The sequence below is a fragment of the Melanostigma gelatinosum genome, assembly GCF_949748355.1.
Source record: "Melanostigma gelatinosum genome assembly, chromosome: 6".
Taxonomy (NCBI): Eukaryota; Metazoa; Chordata; class Actinopteri; order Perciformes; family Zoarcidae; genus Melanostigma; species Melanostigma gelatinosum.
This window is the reverse complement of record NC_136639.1, coordinates 16377965-16401263: the sequence shown is the minus strand read 5'-3', so window position 1 is coordinate 16401263 and position 23299 is coordinate 16377965. Positions and strand designations below refer to the sequence as shown.

The 23299-nt window shown below is 43.2% G+C and overlaps 1 protein-coding gene across 4 annotated transcripts in view; it reads right to left on the bottom strand.

The window, feature by feature from the left end:
- Positions 1-15724, bottom strand: part of coro1ca (coronin, actin binding protein, 1Ca) — a 32922-nt gene extending 17198 nt beyond the window's left edge. Inside the window, exons 1-3 of one of the 4 annotated variants that reach the window (XM_079269526.1) lie at positions 15606-15724; positions 8866-8886; positions 3844-4040 (exon numbers count right to left, since the gene is read on the bottom strand). In XM_079269526.1, coding sequence (XP_079125652.1) covers positions 3844-4040; positions 8866-8881 — 213 coding nt within the window. In that variant the 5' untranslated portion in view covers positions 8882-8886; positions 15606-15724. The other 3 variants (XM_079269527.1, XM_079269528.1, XM_079269529.1) reach the window with 3 other exon arrangements.
- Positions 15725-23299: the final 7575 nt, after the last annotated feature.

Sequence of the window (23299 nt, the reverse complement as noted above, 5' to 3'; positions counted from 1 at the left end):
TCTGTATTAATGGGTTATAAATAGTATTCAGTATTCCTGCAGTCATACCGATTATCACATTAAAACAATTATTCTAATATGGCACTCGCATACAGTGAGTCTCTGTGACAGAGACAACATCTGACTTCAACCCAGTTCTCTAATCTTGGCCGCTCTTCATATTTCGGCCTATCCCAGAATTCGCATGTGTGCCGACACTGCACGAAGCAGCCAATGGCAAGGCAGAGAGGAAATGGTCTTGGAAGGCTGTCAGGCAGGGAGCAGTGAATGACCATATATGGTAAAATCTGCAGTCAGCAGGACTGAGCGGCAGAGGCAGAGGCAACTGAGCAGTATAGAAACTGACCAAAGTATGGAGAAGGACCCTGGACAGCATGAACACGCAGCGTATTTTTTTGTGAGCAGAGACAAGAGCACAGCTTAGTTATGTGAGACAACAGAAATAATGCGTCACGGTGCACACACCCAGGGATTACCAGCAGCAAAGGTTGAGCACTGGATGAATGGTGCATTGATGGATTGAATCTAAATCTCTCTCTCTCACACACACACACACACAAACACTCACACACACGCACACAGCATTTGAAGCACTAACGTGGGACATGCCTTCAACATTAAGCAATGCTCTCTGTGGTGTTATGGCTGCAGTTTAGGTCAATCTTAAAAAAAAGAAACAGACAAAAGAGGAAACGAAAGATGCTAACAACGGACAAAATGACTAACCCACCGTCTGCATGGAAAATAAAGATACCGATGGCTAAAACGGCACAGACGGCGTGGGATTTTAAACAATGGCATGCTTAGATAAAGCAAATAAGGGATATGAACCACAGCACCTGTAATGATTTACTGAAACTTCCCTTCTCACGTGGCCAGCAGACAAAGAGGAATTATCAGGAATGTTTCACTGAACACTTGCTAGCTGCTGCTTTCACTCCCACAGCTTCCTTCATATGGAAATCAGGGAATAAATTAGCAGGCATCCTGCTAAGAAAGAGAAAGGAGGAGATTGAAAGCATGAGGCAAGGGAATGACATGTGTTGAGCTGGACATCTGATGCCCTCTCTATTAATCCCAGTGTTCTGACAGGAGTAGGCAACAATACTCGTGGCTGTGCTGAGTCACGGCGGCCTGCCACAGCAACCTCTCCCTACCGAGTCACACAAAGACAGGGCTCCATTGGTTGACGACTCAAAATGAGGCTCAGACCTCAGGTCAGGTCACAAGAGCCACAACATCAACCTCTGAACTCCAAGAGATGCTTTGCGAGTAGGTTTGTCAGAATACAGGCTGAGGGAGTACAATGATTTTTTGGGGGGTGGGCTCATCATTTCAATAATTCAACCTCCTGACGTTATTGCGTCACTTCAACAAAGACTGTGCACAGTTGCATATGGCTTAATTGTGAAGGGGGAAGGAGCATCATCACACTGCTTCCCCCCAGCAGTAAGTGTGGTGGTGACAAAGAGCTGCGCTGGGAGAAAGCGTGGGACAAAGGCCCCCGAGCAGCTGGCTGCCCACAGAGTCCGGGAGCAACACAGTCTGGGCAGATGGGTTAGCCGGACAGATGCACCCTCACATGAGGGAGGGTGGGGGTGTTTCAGGGAATGGGCGCCCTTGAAACAAAAATGAAATGAGACCCGGGTGATTCAAACTGCACGTGTACTTCAAATCAGACACAGAGTTTCACCCGCAAAGCAGAGCCGTGTGTCTGACGAAAGCTACTAAAGTAAAACAGTCGTACAGACGGCGCAACATCAAAAGCATCGTGAGTCACAGACAATTAGTTCAACCATAATACTCCCTGTTTATTTATCAGAAGTTATCTTTGGTGCTAAGCGCAACGCTGTTTTGCTGATCCGCTGCAGTGGTCGAGTCAAAGAACAAGACTCGTCCCACTTTTGAGACCTGTATTGCCAGCTGAGAATACCATGGTAATAAACGCCAAAACTAGGCGTTAATAAAAAAAATAAATCAAAAATTTTTAAAAGGGAATGCCCAATGTTGTTCCCATGTCCCAACAACTGACTCTTTATATGCTAGGCTATGAAGCTGGTTTGACAGCAATACATACTGGTCACACACTGTCCAAAGATGAACAGACATACAGAACTATTATCCTTAAATAAAAAGGTATTCCCCTTTCAGCTCCAGTGTCTCAATGCAGGGCCTGTTGAAGTGAGGCGAACACTATATCTGAAGGATCAGTCGGTGCCACAGCTGCCAGAGTGTATTTGGTAAGATCAAAAAAAAAAAAAAAAAAACTTTTTTAAATCTCTCACTTGAGGAAATTGCCTGAGGTTTGCGCTGCACATAAAGACATCAATCTCTCACAAATTTTCAGTAGAGTAGTGAAAGTAGACTCAATTCAGTAGACGCACCATTACTGTACTGGGACGTGACATGCAGAGGGCATATCATTCAAAACACAGAGAGGAGAGGAGAGCGGGCCCCTCCCCCCCAGTACAAGCTTTGTATTGACCGACGTGCTGAGAGGTGTAAGCTGCGTGATGACAGGTCTAAGGATCCGGTCCCCTATGCCAGAGCCTTCTCAGATGACATGGCAGTCCACTGGTGCACACTAATTACAGGCCCAGGTTAGATCCGTCAACAATATCGCAGTACTTATGTCACTCACTAGGTCAGGAGCTGCCAAACAGAAACAACAACTGGCAGTTCACCACTATGGCACCCAAGGGCTCTCTGGGGAACGTGCCAGAGTCCCCCGTTGGATTCAGTCGGATCTCGATTGCACCTTAATTAGACTAACTACGACAGCAGGGTAAAAACAAAAGCGAGCGATGCGTTCACCCAACTAACTTGTTCACAGCGAAACACTCTTCAAATGCTGTGTTGCCCAACCCAAAAGTAAATCAAGATGGAGTTGAGCAACTCCTTACATGGAGGCAAGGATCAGGAGACTGTTCCCCCCGGGGCTTTTGGGAAGTTTCTGTTGTACACATGAGGGTGTGTGAGAAACAGCTAACAGTCAACAGTCCTGCTTCTAAGAGGTGAAGCATTCAATGCCAATTGTTATTTACTGTACATAAAGCATGGGGAATGGGCCATTACTCTCAGAAAACAGAGAGAAATCAAGATTTCTTTCACCCTGCTGTTTAAGTTATGTTTACATTCACTTCAGTCCAAATATGATCCCAGAGAGAAAGGCTTTCCTTCCCATTATGTCATCACAGACGTGAAGGCAATTTCATTTCACCCCCAATCTAAATATATCCAGACATAATTTGATCCATTTAAATCATCTGTAACAAAAACATGACATGCATAACTGGACTCGAAAAAGACTTGCCCTTTAAAAAAAGGTTAGCATTACATCGTTTTAATGCATCATTTTCCCAGAATAAAGATGAAAGACCAAATTAAATCAGTTCTCTTTCTAAATGTAAAAAGTTTTTAGTGTGATAGACCCGTTAGTAAAAACAAACAAACATCAAAAACAAGCCAATATGCAGAGATTGTAGGTGAAGAGCATAATCTCAAAAAGTTGTTAAACATAAATGTTAATTTCACCCGAAAAACTTTAGGTTTCGTATAGACACCAGACTGAGAATTTTGTCCTTCTTAGAAAAACACGTTATTAAAGCACAAACATTTAAGTAAGCTAAAACAAACTGATTTCACCTCAGAGCAAGTAATACACACCACCTAAAAACACTGTTACGTACTCACCGTGTGCTACTGATGGAGCATAAAGAAGTCGTATATGCAAACATGCTTACACATATGGTTTATCTCCATCTAGCGGTCTTAGAGCCCCGACAATGCAGTGCTGACCCAATGTGGCATTAAATACTCGTATATGGTGCAATAGACGCTTACCTTTTGAAGGGGAAGAACGAGGAAAGCGCCGCCGCCGCTGGCCTCGATAATTAAGGCAACAAACTTGGGGTTGACTGCACAGAAGGAGCTGTCCCATGTGACCCGCGACACCCGGATATCATCGTAGCATTGGTCATTTTTTACCGCCTGCCCAAAGACGTGACGGAATTTGCTCTGCCGTACGACTCGTTTCATATCTGTGCAAAGAGCAGAGAGGGTGATTTAACATGTGCTCGTTTAAGATAACAGGTATGTAAGGAACAGCAAAATGACCAAATATATACATAGACTACTTGAAAGACTTGAGAACACAGACATCCCATCCACAAACTGCAGCAAAGCTTCTCGATCATACGAGTCTTTTTCCACGACACGTGTCCGACTCTCTCACCGAGGGTGTTTTGTAACAAACCGTGGCTACTTGCTACATTGTGGTGCAGACAGCTTGAAAGAAGAGTATCAGCAACACATGTTGTAGCTTGTGAATATGAATTTGACATCCCATCCACTTAAAGGGGGATGATAATGTGCGAGTGCAATGGTTCATCGTAACACTCTTTAAAGGAAAGTCGTGCTACTCCGATAGACATTTCTACATTTTGCTTCACTACTCTAAATTCCTCTGTTGGGTAAGAGGATGATCCCCAAACAACACTCACTTGTATCTAATATCCCCCGTGTGGGTTCTCCTCACCCCTGTGATCAAACAGCATGCATGTAGAAGTCCCTCAATCATAAGTTAAAAGAAGCAATACACCACAGTTCAACATTTTTTATTATCGTTATGCCTTTGTGCCGGCGAGACACAGGAGCGGGACCGGACATGAGGACGCTTCATAGTAGGGTGCCTTTAAAGACTAGATGCCACCACGTCCGTAATTTAACCTGGAACTGGCACGTCTCGACAATGGACAATGTCGCAGGGTTTACCCCTCTAGAGAAGATCACAGATTAACAGACTGCTGGTGACCAGGTGATGTCGCAGGACGGGCCCGCTGCCCTGACGAGGTGGATTGAGAGGACCCTCCAGTGACAGAACTACCGACACTGATGGATAAGATCCGTAGAGCTAAGTGGCCGCTGCAGGGGGACAGTGGCAGCAGAAAATACAAAGTGTGCGGTGGAGCTTCGGCTGAGGACGTCACACTGCCGCCGCTGGCATCAGAAGAAGCTTCAGTGGGGAGACATTCTGGATACAGGCCGGCTACGCCAGCATCGTCTGGGTGGTCCAGGGCTTCATCTGGATTTTTCAGGTGGAGTGACATTCCATCCGCCATGTTGAATCTCTCAGCACGAGATGGTGGCGTTCACAGCTCAGATCTTCCTGGCCTCTGCGGCCGCTGTGTCAGAAACACCTTCTTCCACACCATTACAGTGAGCTGACAATATCGTCCTTGAGGTTGGTAACTTTTGTTAAAGCGTGCGAGCAACAGGTCATGTTTATAGCATAAAAACAGTTGTGATGTTGTCTGTATTCCCTGTTGGCTAGGTTAGCTCCAATGCTAGCATATGAATAATGAACAAAACAAAACATGCTTGATGATATTTCATAGGACTCTTTTCACTGCCAGTTTCTTTTCATTGTCAGTTGTGCCAAATATGAAACATCTGAAATACTCAAAGGCTTTATATGTGGCACACTTGCAAAGAGCTGCTTCCAAAGAAAAATAGGACATACCCAATACAAACAGAAACATGCTTGGTAGCTGGTTCAGCTAAAATCTTCCCCAAGAATCTGCTGGCAGACGAGAGAGCTTTGGAATACAAGCCCATTCAAAAGCTGCAAGTCTTCGTGCTGTGCTTAAAATAACAGACCACGTCCAAAGATAATGGAAAGCTGGCTAGCTTCAGATAAACGAAGGTCAAAACAGAGGTCCAGTCCAACCTACAGCCTGAAGAAAGACGAAAGCTCTTAAGTGGTCTTTGTTTTGTGGAGCTCCTCAAATCTTTTTTTTTTTTTTTGGACACAGCACATGGTAACAGTTTGCCAACGTGAATCATCAACATGATAAAAGCAAAGCACAGGATGTGGGATATGTTTTGGACGTGGTTTTCCATTGTGTGTGTGCGTGTGTGTGTGCGAGTGAGAGAGAGAAGCTTGTATGGCAAGTTTCTGACAGGCCAAGGATAACAACACAAGCAGGAAGTTCTTCCTGCAGAGGTGTGGGCGTGTCCTAACAGGCTTTCTGTAAAACACGTCAGTCGTTACAACCGTTTATTTTTGATGTCTCCAAACACAGACAGTGAGCTAAAAGGACCATTTTCCAGTTGATGACACTCGAGAGTTTGGCTAAATCTTCCCTAAATTGAGGATTTTCCAGTTCTCGTTGAGTTACATGAGATTCTCTAAATCCTCCTCTAAATTTATCTGGATCAGAGGGGCATTCGTCTAGGAAACTGAATTTGATTAGTCCGTGAGAGCTTAATGCACACCAAGAGCAACGGACTGACATCCAACTATAGACGGTCTCCAGACAGTTTGGGAGATACATTATAGTTACAAATAGACATTCATTTGAAAGGTAAGAAATTGATTCTCTCACAAAAAGTTAACTTAGTTATTCCCTAATTTCACCGCATGTCCTCTGCATTCGTCCCTGCTGAGAAAACCTGACTTGATCAGTTACGATTCAAGTAAAAAATGGGAACAGAAAAGTTGCTCTTCCTTACAGTATAGTAGCAGTCTGGGGCAACATTCAACAAGGACAACTTGGTCACGAGGAGTGAAGCTTGTTTGCTTAACTTCGGAGCTACAGATTTGTCATAATCGTGGTGGAATAGAAGCTCCGTGTGAACAGACGCCTAAATCAGAGACCTGTTGAGTGTCAGGTTTAGCAACACGGTCTGGTATCAAATTCCAGCAGAAACGGCTGCTGCTTTAGAAGATTTCTAGGTTTTTACTCTGTTGATCGGCCATGATTCTATTTAAAACAGTAATATAATATGTATATGGTCATTTTTATGCAACTGTTATTAACATTTATTAGCATCGTCTATAAACAATCCAGCCCGCAATAGTCACACAATTGAACTGCCGTCATGAGATGTTGGTGTTGATAAAGTCATAGCGCCAGGGCCCATGGAGGTACTTTAATGTGGCCCTGCTCATCACACTCCTTTTCATGATTTAGTTAAGCAAGTATGTAATAAAAAAAAACTCCTTACGGTAAGATATTGGGGGGAAAATATTACATGAGATTGGAAGAAAGTAGAATTTGTCATGTATGTTAAGCTGACTGATTGTCGAGTGTTTGGCTAAATGTTGTCCACTGAGCTCGTCCCTACTGGTTGACTAATGGTACCAGATGTTCTCCTGGGTGGAGCTATTGCGCTTTCCTAACAAAGGGAAGGAGTGAAAAAGGTGGCAACAAAGCAATAACTGATGAGGCCATTGCCAATTTAATGGTCAGAAGAAAGAAAGGTAATCTAGTGTGATCATTTCTGTTGTAACTGAAATTTGGGTTAAGATGTGAAAATGTGCTTTTGAGCTTAACAATTATTGACAAATCATAACTCCATGAGACTAAAATGTGGCAATGGGCCAGTCTATATGATTAATATGGTAATTGCCTCGTGTGCCCATCATCAGTACTGACCTCTGGGTATCCATCACGGGTTTGATTCCCTTAATATTAATGATAATATATATCAGTTTGCATTACTGAAGAAACGTCCAATGACTGCTCTCTCAGGCATCCTGCTTTCTATGCTTTTCTGCAACCGGTCAGGGTGACAGTGAATTAAACTTCCAGCAACAAGAGACACAGCTGTGTCAGAGGTTTAAATTTTTTTAAATATAGCAAAATTGAACTTTATGCCACGGGGCAATATCCTGGCTGTTTAGTTGGCCGCAATCTGTCTCCAAGACATGTTTAGCAGCACAGACATGCTGCTTAGTAACATCAGGGAAATACCACCGCAGGAAAGAAACACAATACAAGAGGAAGAAACACAAACTCATGTCTTAAAAGATTGCTTATAATGTCAAATTGCAAACAACTGTTGAACTTAATTCCTCGCTTTGCGGAACCAGACCAAAGCTTAGGTTTCTCTACAAGAGTTCAGTCTGGAAAACATCCATTGGCGACGGACTGTGCTTGGCAGCTGGAAGCTCGACCAATCGGCAAACTATGGGAAGATGATGATGAGAACAAGCAGAGCTTTATTTGGAGTTTTTGCAGAGCACAGACACGGTGCCTCTCAACTACTGAACCTTGTGAAGAATTACTTAAGGGTTCTAGATATAAAAACCACGACTGCATGGCCCATTTCTTATCGAAATGAAAACAGATTTTTGGCACACTCTTTCAAAACAGCCGCCATGTATTTCCATGTTGGTAAAACCCAATGGTGATATATCAAGTCTAGTGCAGTACAGTTTCATGATCATGTTGCTAAGGTGAGTTCCTGTTTGTTGGATAAAGGCTGACCCAATCATCTAGTCTTATCTCATCTTAATGATGACACACCCAACCATCATGAAAGCTATGGAGCTTTTCCCATTCTGAAAACAGAACAAGCAGTGAAAGTATCCGGCTGCTCTCGGCTCTGTTCATTTGCAGCAGAATAGTACATTGTTTTATGCAGGAGAGCTTTATAAGATGTGCCGTTTTACCACCACAATAGTGTGACTAGCCTTGACTATACAATCAGTGCATTCTTGAGGTTAGTCTGGGCCTGCACAAAGATCCCCAGTCACACTATGATTTAGCTCTACAGACAGCAGGAACTGCTCAACTTCATACGTTACCGTTGTTACAATCATCCTCTCTGAAGGAAACTAATCAGGACTACGGTAGTTTGGTCCCAATATGCCAATAAGTCCTGTGCAAGATCGCCAAAACTGACAGTTTGGATATGAAACCTTTATAAAGAGACGGTTGGGCTATTTCGGTGTCAGAGCAGACGGGGTTGGGTCGCAGCAGACTATGCAACACTGGGTCTCTGTGAGTAAGCCTTGTTGTGTATCCTGACGATCCTTTTCAGGAAGAAATCACCATTTCTGAGTCACTGGATGCTCACCGTGGTTAGCAGCCATTCCAACTGATACATGTGGTAAGACAGAAAAGGAAAAAAAAACAAAAAAAACATTAAAATTCATTTTGCAGGGTAATCATATATTTGTATACATTTGGGGAATTTACCATATTTCAAATAATACATTTATGTCAGGAGCACAGGGCTGGGAGATATGGCCTAAAGTATAAAATTTCGGGTTTTTTCACGACGGAGAGCGCTATTTGTTGTGTGTGTGTGTGCTGTCCCGGGTGCTGAAAGCTAGCGGAGGACATCGAAAGACAGACTGTCAACAAAGCCAGGTATTTCATTTTAGGCCTACATGTTGGCATAGGCTAAAGTATATGTATTCATTTGTTTTTAGGCAGACATATGAGCAAATTAGTTTTTACGAGTTATCGCTGTAATTTATTTGATGCGATTATTGGACATTTTGTAGCCGTTGTTTCAATTAAAAAGGAAAAGTCCTTGAAGTCCTCATCTCATCAGACACAAACTACAGTGAGCCATCCTGTACCCATCGGTGAAGCAAGACGAGAAGCACACAGTGACCAGAGAGGCTATTCATTCTGCTCAACACCAGCAGAGGCCTTATCCCAACGGCAAACTTCCTGTTAGACTCCTGCGGCTACCACAGAAAGACCAGGAACTAATAGTGAACAGTCATTCTCAACACTAATTACATATCTACACTGACCACTAGAAGACTGGTTTCCCTCATCCAGTGGACCACACAGTAATGAATAAGTTAAAATTAAAATAATTTTTTTTAATTATCTTTCAAAATGAAAAAACGACAAACTCGTAAAAAACATGAAAACCTCCAAAAACCAGCAGGAGCCAAGTTAAAGTCAACTCTAAATCCTGTCAATCAATTATCTGATATTCAGCTTTTATGACCGCGCCCCCTTTCCAAACATTAACGTCATAATGATCACGGCTGGCATTTGCGTGCAACAATGTCAACAGGGGCCGTGTCGAGGCAGTAAAACGCTGGCACCGGCCTGACCGCCTCAGACAGAGACACACCTTAGGGGAACCCTATGCTACTCAGTGTCGCTCTCCTGAGATTCACAGCTCACTGGTCCAGCCGTAATACAAGCAAAAAAAAGACAGAGGAAATGACCAACAGGAAGAGGGAACAGTGTGACACACTTTTCAGCATCCTTCTCTGCATTCCTAAACTCCATTTATATCTGACGATTCTGTTCAGGCAGTGCGGGTCTTATGAAAGATTGCGTGCTATACTTCACTTTCATTGGTTATTCAGACCGAACTTACCGTACTTTCCGGGCTATAGAGCGCACCTGTATATAGGCCGCACCCGCCAATTTTTAAAAGAAAAAATAATTTGTACATCGATAAGCCGCACTAGTCTATAAGCCGCAGGTGTCCCCGTTGAATGGCAAGATGCTTTTAACAGTACTAAAGTTGTCTTCTTCTCTGAACATCATAACATGTCCGACTCGCTAGCTTCTAAGCTAATTTTAACATTACAGCCAATGGGGAAATGCTAACCACGATTAGCATTAGCGAATATAATATATCTTCGTACATCTTTTCATGCTTCATACAGACATGCTTACAGACTAAGGTCTCTCAAGGCTACCAAACGGAAGAAGTAAAACGAAGCAGCGTGTCTTCTCATTAGAATCTAAAAGCAACGAGGCAATAACTGTTGTTGTAACTCGTAGCTCTGAATAGCATTGACGGCTAACTGGCTTGGCCGCTTAATAGGGCTGATGACGCCGCTGGTAACGGCACTCGCTAATTGCTCCAATAACAGCTGATTCCTCCACAGAAATGCAGACTTCTCCTGCACAACAGCTGCTAGCTGTTGTGCTAGCAGCAACGCTTGAAACGCTTGAGAGACGCCATATGGTGCGAAGAGGAAGAATTTAGACCGTTCATGCTCGCCGTTGAGCTCGGCCATGAAATGGTCTTCCTCTCACCTCTACCTCACAGTACTGACGGCTGCCTTCCATTACACCAACTTGATATTGTTTTGCTCCGACATGAGAATGCAAAACAACTACAAAAAAAATAAAAAATCTCAGTGAGGGCTCATGTTTGGTCAGTGTGCCAGAATGTATTACTGGAAGAACAAACACCTTTTCACTCACTTTACCCAGGATGCATCTCAGTAAGTGAACACTCAACTGAACCGAAAGCTATTAGTGTCATCTATAATAGTTATGTGCATAGAAGCACACAATTAAAATAAATAGAAAACTAAAGATTGTATATTTTCTTGGCATTGGTAGTTTTAATAGCGTTATAAGTTGCTTAGCGCTACGGTTAGGTAGTTAATTAAAGGTCATTATTCCCTTACTAATCTACATTTTATATTGCTGTGAAAACAACTCCTTCAAACAATTTTCTCAAGTTTCTCACAAATAAAACCCTACATTTTACAATTTGAACACATCATGACACCATTATAAGCTGGACTGTGCTTGGGAGATACTCTGAGCAGCATGCATGGGAACAAATGACAACAAGTGTCTGATTAAGCTACTTGTTCCAAAGATTTTAAAGTATTTCCTCCCCGGTGTATTTTCGACTTGCAGAGATATTTCACTCACATCGACGACATGCATGTTTAGGGTAAATCACTTCCAATCACAGTGGAGGAGGGGCGGGTCCATCCTCTCTCCCTACATGCTTCATACGGAGCAAAGACAACACAAAAAAAAAAAAAGAGCTATATATATATATATATATATATATATATATATATATATATATATATATATATATAGCTTCTAGCGTCATCAAGGCAGGCGCTAACAAAGGGACGGCTAATATGCCGACAACAGGGTGGATACTGCCTGCGAGTACATCTACAGTATTTAAAGTTTCTTAACAGCGAGTAATAGTCAGACTTTTCTGTCCCACACTTTACTACCCATGCCCCCCCCCCCCCCACACACACACACACACACACACGATGTCGCCTCAGTGCTCCCGCTGGCTGCCTTTTGTCACCAAGACCGCATGAGACGCCACCTAAATCCCCTTCCTGTAACCAAGGCCACGGACCACCATTATAATCAGATTCCAGCTACATTCCACTGCTCTATGCAACAATGAGATAAGGTGCTGCCTTTTCACCTTTCTCCCACCCCGAGTGACCACGCAGCCTGTGCTCTGCTCAGTTGGAGTACAACTGGAACATATTACGCACCAGTGTTTCAAGGAATGTTCCTGTATTCTTTATAGGAAATGAGATTTGCAGACACGGGAGCATTGTGGCTCAAAGTCCAACTCAATGCTAAGATAACACAGACAGAACCATTTACCAGGTCCAATCAAACTTCTCTGACTAGGTAACGGTTACATACATGCATTAATAGCATAGGGTGTCAGACATCTACAGATGAAAGGATTTCAACAGCGAGACTTAAAAAAGGTCCGTAATATGAGATTGGCAATTTGATTGCCTCTCAGCGGCTCTCAACATGGCAACGCCTGAGCCGGGGGCCCGTAGCTAACGGTGCTAACAGCGCCAACAGTTCAAACTATGGCAAAAATGCTGACAGAGCCAACAGTGTTTAGCTGTGGGGGAACCGGAGGTGGGCAGGGGGGGGGGCCTTGAGCTAGCCAGTGGGGCACGCTCACATGCACTAAAAACATGCGTAAAGAGACTCACTCCTAAACTTCTTATCCTAAAAGTCAAGGTTTAAAAAAAAGACCACTTTTCAGTCCAATAAAATGACTCGCAGGAAACACTGTAGTTTGGCGAGTGTAGGACTACTTTATCATCTACAACCTGAACATGTACTCTACCTAAGCTTTCACTTCTTTCCTATCAGGTGATCAACTCAACATACACCACAAGAAGACAAACGCAGAACTCCTAAATAGTACAGCTTGAGGAGCATAGCATGTCCCTTCTTCCTCTTCCTGATCATCCTCTTCCCCCTCCCCCAGTGAGCAATGCACAAACCACTGCTCCATTTCAACAGATGTTGTCAGCTGTGGTGGGAAAGACCAGTGGAAGAAACAGTATTAGTCTGCATTTATGTGCAATTGCTAAACTGCAAAGCCTTACAAAGCTGGAGGAGGCTTGTCGAGGTCATGGCATCAGAAATTCCTCTTTGATTCCAAGCAAACTTATCTCTAAAAACTCTATAACATGGATACAGGAGGGGAAGAAATCATAGTTCACCCTGTGTGTAAAACAAACACACAAACATCTGACACGCCCAGATAGACAACTATTTAGATGTCTATTTTAATACTTAATCATGGCTTATTAAAGCATGATGGCTTGTATTCTTACACATTTCTAGTTAATACAACATCCACTGTCCGAGGGCCATGCGTTTGATTTTAACCAAACATGAATTAGTGCCATGTGATCCTCTTCATCTTCAGTCCGGTGGTCCAAACAAATATATAGACTACTATACTGAGCAGGTGGTTGGATAATGAGAAGTTTCCTCTCACCTGTACTGAGAAATAACTACCGGTCATCTCGTGTGGAGAAAAGAAAAGCCACGATGTAAATCTATAGTCACTCCAAGAGGTTCTGGCAGGAAGTCCTGTTCAAAGAGTGGACTGAGATAACATCTTGGACAGACAGGACTGGACACAAACGGAGGCATTTCTGACACGTTGAAGGAATGCACTATTTGAGTCCAACCACGATGAAGATGCCAAACTGTTGACCAAATATTTAGCTTATTTCCACATGATTATTTCAGTAGCGTGACACGAGGACTAATTGTTAACGGGGGAGATATATCAAGCTGCTACTGAACTAGTTCTATCTAAAGTACACATTCCATTAAAGCAGCACAAGCCTGAACCTGTACCTCTTAACTACGTCAGTACAATGATGAACGTCTGGCCTTAGCCCGAGCCCCAACAACACCGATGAAACAGATGTGATGAATACGTTGGATACTAAACTGTATGATCTTTCCGGACCTGAAACCAATTCAAATTTGTTAAAACTGCACTTGTGATTTCACCACAGGCCACATCAGCGCTCCTTGATGCAGCTGATCACATCTTGTGCTTATTTCCCTCTGCTTCCTGACCCACTTCCTCTCTCGCTCTGGTAAAGACAGCCAGAGCTACACACTTCTAAAAAGGACCTTGTACTTGCAGCACAACCAGCAGAGGTTGATGCGTCTGGAATGGTTAACATGCCCAAACACAGCTGAAGCACTGTTGACTGTTCACCCTGGGGGTCACCCCGGCAGCCTTCACCTGCTCTGCATCCCACAGAGAGTCTTTTGCGAGGGAAACTCCTGCAACCCCAAAGCTGATCACACACGAGATCCAAGTAACCTGGTTCAAAACCGTGGTGCAAACATAATAACCGTGTTGCTCTTCAGGCACACTAGCACACACAGTCATTACAAATCAAACTGCCGTATTGTCATGAACGAGCAAATGAGCCGGTGGCGTACAGACGGAGGGGGTCACACAGAGTACTGTTTGGGTCATCGCTCTCTCCAGGTTCCAACTGATCAAATGTGAGGATATGCCGCTTGTATGATTCTTGGGATGATGGCTGAACAAATCCTTATAATATTCTTTTATTTCACTTATAATAGACTACACGGTGAATCAATCAATAATTTAAATAATCTTAAGTGGCTGCCCTACTTATGACACACCCACATTACATTTCCCTGTCAAAACAATATGCAAACCCTATCTGATCACAACATATCTGGTCCAGTTGTGGAAACTAGATCAGACTAATCAGGCAATACTGCCTTTGGATAACAAGCAACACTGCTAGCAGGCTAAATAATGTACCATCTTACTTTAACACTAAACAAAACCCTCGTTGTGCTGCACGAGGACTCAAATAAAAAACACCTGTCAACATAACACCGATGGACTCAGCAATACACTCACTTATGGTTATGTCTGCCCGTGCTATTGCCCAACATGCAAAGCTGGTGGAGGACACACTGATTATGCACTTGGGTTACATTTTTAGTTGCTAGCATGAAAGCAGCGACCGCGCGAGCCTTCCCCCAATATATATATTCCACACCAGTGTGTTAGTGGGTCAAATCTGAACCCGGCATCTGCATGAATATTCATATTGAATTTAAACTATAAAGTTCAGGTTGACAAAACATAATAGTCTCTGTGAATTAAAGAGTTCATTCTTGGACATTTGAATGGGTTAAGGCTATTGTTCCATTAACTGAGCCAATATTACCAGTCAGGGTGCCAGGGGCCAGGGCGCGGTTGTGTGCTGCACCTTCTTGTATGTGGATCTATTATCGTGTATGTGGATCTATCATTGCTGCACCTTCGTGCATGTGGATCTATAGTGTCTGTGGATCTGTCGTTGCTGCACCTTCGTGTCTGTGGATCTATCGTTCCGGAGATAAGTGTTCCTGCCGCACCACGGTTAGCCACCCCACCCTGCACAATAACGTGCAACAGCACATTTCATGTCGCGAGTTACCCACCAAAACCCACCACCGCAACAAAAGGAACAAAAACAACAGTTTGAAACCATCAATCGCTTTGGTTATTGGTTAGAAACTTTTTTTGGCATTGTCACAGTTAACCGCCGTGGAAGGCTAGTGCTAGGTAAAAAAAACACAGTTCCACAGACTATCCCCAATTCATTTTAGCTCGCGCATGCACTTTCGGCTGTGGCTTGAAAAACGAAGACCGATTGCAACCAATTTAAGGAGGGGGTGGGGAGGCGGGGTGTTAACAACTAAACAGAGTCTAAACAATCCACACAATCTGTAACCTACCTTCTGAGAGAAAAATGAAAGTATTCCTGAAAGCCGAATGATATCACAGTCCTCCGCGTATCGCACTTGAGCCCTCCCTCTGCCGGAGCCGCTGCTGTGCTGACACCGCTCTGTGTGCTCTTTGCCCACTCCGACGTTAGTCCCGCCCCCTCGTTTGGCTTGTCGAGGCTTGTGTGGAGCAGTGGCCTTTGACGGGCAGCTCCAACATCCAATCAGAGCGACTTTTTGGATAACAGGGCGCAGAACTCACGCCTCCTTTCTTCAGGTTCCCAGATACCGAAAATCACCGTCAATTGTGTGTTTATTGCGGCTTTATGGCTATTTAATCTCATGCGATACTATAGTGACACACCTATTCTCTTATTTTTGTCTATTTACCATATTTTGTGTCATTATCTCCCTATTATTATTATTATATTATGATTATTATAAAGTAATTACTTGATCCTCTTCCTTGATCCTGCTAATTACCATGAATAAAAACTATAATATCCAGTTTGTGACACGCAGTGAAACAATAGAACATGCTTGTACAAGATTACTGTTCTAGATGTAATTTTATAACATAAAATATATTCCAATTCTCCCGAAGAACACAATGTACCACACGTATATCACAGCACCACAAGATGGCGTTATTTTACACGTTCAGAGTGTTGCAGAACTTTGACAGAAGAAAACAGCTGTATTCCATCATCCCATCTTTTTTGTATTCGCCCTCTTCCTGTCTTGTACATAATAACAAACTATATTTGTACAGCGTTTTTGAAACAAGGTTACAAAGGGCTCATCCAAGTGTTTGTGGTGAAGCTGGCAGCCCAAATAATCATGGTTGATGGATGAGTAGAACAGACTTCTTGTGTCTGATTAATTTACCTGCTATCCTGTATTTTCTCATATGTTCTATTCATTTGATATTGTTGTATATATATATATATATATATATTGCCGCAACACACATTTTACTCTTACCTCTTCTCACTGATGGTTTCCTCTCGACTGCCTTGTCTGGGGATTTCTGAACTGAGTCGAAAGCCGCCTTCATCTGTGCCACCTTCACAGGCTGGCCCTGCTCATCAGACTTGACTTCAGCTGTCTTTGGCGAGTCCTGGTGCTGAAGCTTTTTATGAAGTTGAATAGTCTCCTTTATAAGTTCTGAAACAGGCCTAGATTTGGGAGTGCTTTGAGATGTGTCTCTCACTGAGACACTGTCATCGCCCCCTTTGTCAAGTTGTTCATCAGCTTGGTCCGGCATCATATCTTCTGTGTTAAGTGTCACACTCTGATCCTGCTTCATGACCTGGTGGCTTTCCTCTGAGATAACTGTGCCGGCTGCAACCAAAACGGAGGCAGCATCCACAGCTGGTGCAGCAATGTCCACAGCAGAGTCCTTCACCTTCTTCCTCCTCACCAATTGAGCAACGGCGCATGTAGAGCCAGATAACTGATGACCAGTTTTGGGCTCACTGTCACACTTTATTTGTAGAGGTGGTCTCACAGTTGTGGTGCCTTTCTTCTCGCCAGCAAGTAAATAGCATGAATCTGCAATTTGTCCGTCACTGTTTGCGGGTGGAGATTTCACATCAGACACTGATAAAGACACAGAGTCCTCAGCGATCACATCGCTCACTTCACATGACATTCTCTCATGAGAAACAGCTGATTGTAAGTTGTCTGAAGACAGGTTTTTAAAGGGGCCCATGTTCAGCTTTATCTCCATATCCTCAGTGACTGAAGCATCTGTTGAGTTGATGTTCTCCCCTGCACTCTGACGATCAGCTTTGGAACAATGGGATTTTGTGAGTGAGCTCTCACTTGTAGTGTTCCAACTCTCTCCATGCTGCAAACAATCTGAGGTCATACTGTCAGTAGCAGCTGTGTGTTTCATGTCCACGTCCTTAATGTGATGATCTTTGGTTGCACAGTTTTCTTTCGCCGTTTTTTCATTCAACCCCTTTATGCCACATGTTGACAAAGGTGTATTTACACCTGACTGGTCGATTTTAGCAGCGGACAGCTCTGTTGCTGCACAGTCAGGGATCCTCTTTGCAGTAATGGTGCCCTTGATGTTTGTGTCAACCTCTTCTATAATCAAAAGAGCTGGGGTTGTCTCTTTCCTATCTCTCTTCAGTAACTTCTCCAAAATAGAACTGGGTTCTGAGGCTGGATTTGACGCTGAACATGAGTCTATCTTTTGATTTTTGGTTGTTTCAGTTGTGTCCATTGGTAGATAAGGCCTCACTGACTCCCTTTGATCATCGGTGTCAGTGACCTTTGGTTTTTTTGAAGAGTAGTCATTCCAAACTGGCTTCCCCTCACATATTTCCTCTCTTGTTTCATTCTCTGTTCTCTCCTTCGGAGGTCTACGGTGAATGGTATCACTCACGTCTAATAGAGACTCTCTCTGTAGACTGTTTTTCAAAGGATGTTGTGGTTGAGCTGTAGGCGGTTCCTTCCTCTCACTCAAGTGGCCCACTGTTCCTGTACAGAGTTTAATATCTTCAACTTCAGCCATGGTGGTGCCACGCTGATCTTGTTGAACAGACAGTAACAACTCACTTCCTGCATGAGCTCCACACCTGCTCATCTTTGCCATCATCACAGAGTCTTCTGCTGCGTTTTCAAGTGAGGATGCATCCTCTGAGGTCACAGTAGGGCCAGACTTCTTATATGAAACTCCAGCCGAGAAGTTTTCATCCTGGATCTCCTCATGTTGGACGCTTCCCTCATCCTGATACTCCATTTTGATCTTTGAGGGTGTGTAAAGCTCCTCCTCAGTCTTCTCCTCCGCTCTCTTGATTTGATTGAACAGCTCGTGTGCTCCAGCTCTTTCCTCAATCTTCGCACTGCTCTTTTGGTTCTCATCCGTCTTCTGTGGAACCAGTGGAGCGGTCCTGCCTTCTCCTCCTCCTTCTCCTCCTCCTCCTCCGTCCTTTCCTGCAGCCCCTCCCTGTCTCACCTCCCTTGCAGCGAAAGGACTAACCCACAAATTAATGTGCTTCTCACTAGAAGGTGTTGTTGGCTCCTGGCCGGGGCTCCCGCCCAGATCCTGAGCGTCTGGCTCCCCAGAATTTTCACTGGTGTTGCCGGCCTCCTCCTCACAGGAGCTTCCTCCCTCCATGACATCACCTGTATGTCTGCCTGCTGCTACAAAGTCAGGGCTCGGCCTCGTCTCCTCCGACCCTTCATCGAGGGCCTGTTGTCCTCCTTCTAATTTATCCTGGTTCTGTCCCATATTGTCTGTGGAGAAAGACATGGTGTTAACCAAAAGACCAATCCTCCAAAATCATGTCCCGTGTTGGGAACGCCAGCACAGAAGTATAGTTTCCACTCATATTTCCTCTTTGAATAATACACTAAAAAAGCTGCTGAAACAGAAGAGTAAGAGGAATGAGCAGCCACCTGGAATTAACATCACTGTTTACGTTAGAAAGGGTTCCAGTCTTGGGAAGAGACCATGTAGAAAACAACTAGTCACACAGGAGCTATTTTTCATGGAAGTGTTGAATTAGATCATCTTATGACTTCAGCTGCTATAGTACATCCTCTGTTGGGTAATTCATGCACTTGCGATGTCCACAGTGGCTCGAGTCAGTCACAAGATGTTGCAGCAATCTCACTTGTGAATTTGATTCCTTTGTTCTGGACTGGTAAGTGATTCAGCAGGATCAACAGTTAAGATATAAAGGCTTCGTCGTTCGTCTGTGATCAAGGCTTTGTGATTATCCTCATCACAGCAGATATAGGAACAACAGGAACACTGAGTCGGAGCAATTGATTGATCATTCTCAGTTCGTATTGAAGGTTCACAAAGTCTTATGACAGTCCGTCAGTAAATCTTTACAACACAGTGTGCTTTGTAAAAGTCAGCTTGTTGTGTCACACTTTTTGTTGTCAGGAATTTCTGCTGATTTGGCATCAGTTAACTGAAGTCAGTCAGTATGAGGTAAACATGTTAGCATTTCAAAAACTATGTTCATGCAAGTATTCCATTCACTGTGCCGATGGCTGCAGTTATTGCTCTTGTATGAGCAGAAGCAGGAGGAGGAGGTGGAATGAGAGCAGCTGTTGTTAACTTTAAAGTCAAACACAAGGCCAAACCTAATTCACCATGTTGCAGCACCCAACTTTTCCATGAGATTGTCTAATTGTGTAATTGTTTAAATAGGTTTTTTTTACCCACTAAACTGCAGCAGTAAGCAGAGAAAATGGTGCTGGACAATGGACAATGATCTGAGCCATGAGTCTGTTTCCTGTCTGTGGCCTCATGCTGCTGTGTGTGACAAGTATATGACTGCTGTGGTCTTATCATCTGACAGGCCTGCACACTGGCCAGACGCATGGCTAAGGGAGCTAATGTTATCGCCCTACAATGGTGGCACAGCTGTGTGAGAATACACAAACATGTTGTTTTTCATGGCGGTGATATTGAGAGAGCAGAAATACTAAATTATAAATAATACAAGTTACAGAACTCATCAGCTAAATTCAGCGCAATTTTCAATCATTGAACATTAACCACGTACTCCTTCCCTTAAAACAGTCCATCCCTGTTAACAACTGCTCTGTTATCCTGCCTCATCCCCCTTGAATGCCCGGAGCTGATCAGTTGATCACCATGTGCAACATACTCAGACATAAAGGAATTCAAAAACAAATAAACTAAGAACTGATCGAAAAGTTTCAGTATCTTGAAAAGAGACAACTTATAATTTCTTCCGAGCTTCGATTAGTCCAACAAGCTGGACACGGACCTCATCACAGGTCACTACTCTTAAAATAAAGATTCATATAATATTGATCTCATCATTTGTTGCGGCCGAGACTTACCAGTTAGACGTGGTAGCGGAGTTGTTTGCTCTCTCTCAGGACCGACAGAGTGCTCTTTGTTGGTTGTTTGGAGATGTTCAGTCCTCCCTCATACGCACAGGCAATGGGAGCCTTATATCACATCCATGTGACTATATCACATCCATGTGACGTCACAGCACATTTGACTAATACAATCAGGGGAAACTCAGACTTGAAGCTTTACTTTTCGCTGCCTTGAGAAACCTTGAAGAAGTTGTCTTTAATATCTCAATCTCGTTGTTTTGCTTGTGGGATTCAGGTACATGGAGAATGTGTTTCAAGTTTGATCCTGAGGGGAGATTTTAATACATAGGTGTTAACTGTTTTACCTTGTAGCCAAGTAGAAGACAGGCGAGTGAAACGTGGTGATTTAGTCAATGACCAGTGCAGATTCTGACACCATGAGACAATGTAAGGAATGTCCTATTCTTTTGTTTCCTGTGTCTCTTACCCAACACTGTTTGCATGCTGCTGTCGAGGTCTGCACAGTTCATGTTGCTCCACTCCAGCAACCTAATAAAGATAAGTAGGATGGTAAAAAGACGCTTGTGTCTCAGATACATGGTGGGTAATGGTAACCAACACGGGTATGTCCAGGAGTGAAGGGAATTTGCTGAATAATAGCTCAGACTTTACTCTTTTGTTGTTCTTGGTCTCTATGGTGATGTCCAAAACAGGATACGTCCTCAGATAATAAAAGAAAAGTGGAGGTAAGTCAGCCAAGAATTCCCCAGCAGAAGAGAAAGAGGGGCCGGCACAGAGACTGTGGACTGAAGGCTGCTGTGTTGACAGACAAGCAGCCTGCAGTCCTCGTGTTTGAAAAGTGTTACAGGTCACTCTCAGACGCGTCGAGACAGAAGGCCTTCTGTCTCTAATTTAAGATCATCATTAATTAAAAACAGACTCCAAAGGCTTTTTTGGCACACTATTAATGAGTTTTGCGAAGCCTTTTATTTAGTCAGTCTGTCATTTAAATGTTTTACAAGTTTACGGTAACCAGACATATTCGTTTTCCATTTCACACTTTTGGAAATATTAGGTTTCTGGTAAGTTTACAAAAAAACAGGAGCGTAAATGCAGCCTCCGTTCACAAACGATATAAAGTAACATCTTTGCTGACTCGATGCCCCCCCCCCCCCTCCGCATGCTATACTTTACACAGGGCCTTCCATTCATTATACAGACACGCACGTCCCATAGGACAGGAGAAACAAGAGTGTGTAATTAAGTAATTCACTGAAGTTGTGCAGTGACGGGACGTCAAATGTTACATAAGGTGGCTGTTAGAAAATGACTCTCCTGCCAAAGCATACAGATGAGGGACACGATGATGTAATTTCAACACACACACACACTCGGGATAGTCTGAAACAAAACATCCATAACATGCAGGGCGATACAGAATATAATCATAATTCTGTTTCATTTGTCCTTCATTCATGTCATATATCCTATGATTGGTTTTAAATGAATTGTGTTCATGGGAAAAAAACACAGATGCATGGTTTATTATGTAAAAGAAATGTTTATTTCCATAATTAACAAATACAGTACATTATTTTGACCAACATAAAAAGTGCAATATGCATTCAAACTACAGCATTGTACAGTACAAAAGTTACTGCATACTTAAATATAAAAAGGTTACAAAACTGTGAAGTAACCGATCGTGATCGTCGAGTCCGTGTCACAAAAGCTTTCAGACTCACTGATGAGCGGAGCATAACAACTTAACAGCTATGAGCCCGACGACTACACAGAGTCTCTTTCAATCCTCCCAGAAGGTGCAAAAATATGTGTGTGTGTGTGTGTGTGTGTGTGTGTGTGTGTGTGTGTATATGGTGCACATATTTTGAACAGCTTCAATGGTGTTTTCAATTTGTCGAGACAGCCAAAGAACTTTGGTCTTACACATTTCAAAAAGCACAAACGAGTTGAAAATGTTGGCAATCCTCAAGGGTGAGCGAATTTAAGGTAACGGAAGTTTTGGATGTAAAATGTTTCATGTTCCTAACTTTAGCCTCACATACATTATATGATTCGACTGCTTTAAATCTTCAGTTTCTGTCACACTGGGCAATTTCAAGCCATGCAACACGACTCCTCGCTCCGCTCTCCCAACAACATTGTAGGGAATGATGAAGTCAATAACATTACTCTGTTATTTTGGAAGATAGCTTGCTTGTGTCCATTCAATATTAAACAAAAAAAAAAAAAGCAGTGCAAAGGAACAAACTCAGAAACGTTTGTTGAAAACAGTGAGCGTGACTCTGGCAAAACAAAGTCACAACCTTCTCTCTTCACTTTGATCCCATTCACTCACTCACAGACTCACATCATCACACAGTAATGCATTATCACACACCTCAAAACTGATTTCCTCACTTTAATTCGACATCAGCGAATGAACTGAGTTTAAACTCTCGCCCGAGAAGGAGCTCCGTGAATGCAACATGAGGTAACCATTGATCTTAAAAAAAACCCTCTAGCACCTAAAACATTAAGTGTGCGGTAAACAACTCTACATTTATTAACACTTTGCTTTCTGTCAACGTAGGCTACCACTTCGTATGAGACAGGTAAAAATAATCTTAGTGCCAATGGATACCATCATTTGGTAAATATCCGGTACTACCCGCTGTGAAGGTAAAGGTTATAGAGAGTCTTGTACCGTCTCCTCCTGCAGTCCAACACACAGCTCTGTGCCTCTGGTCTCATAGGTAAGGCACTTGTTTGTCCATGAATCAAACAAAGTTAGAGGTGAACTGATGGCGTTACACACTGTCAGATACAGCAATATGATTTTCATCACTGTGAACAGCAGTTTGAGAAACAATGTGGCA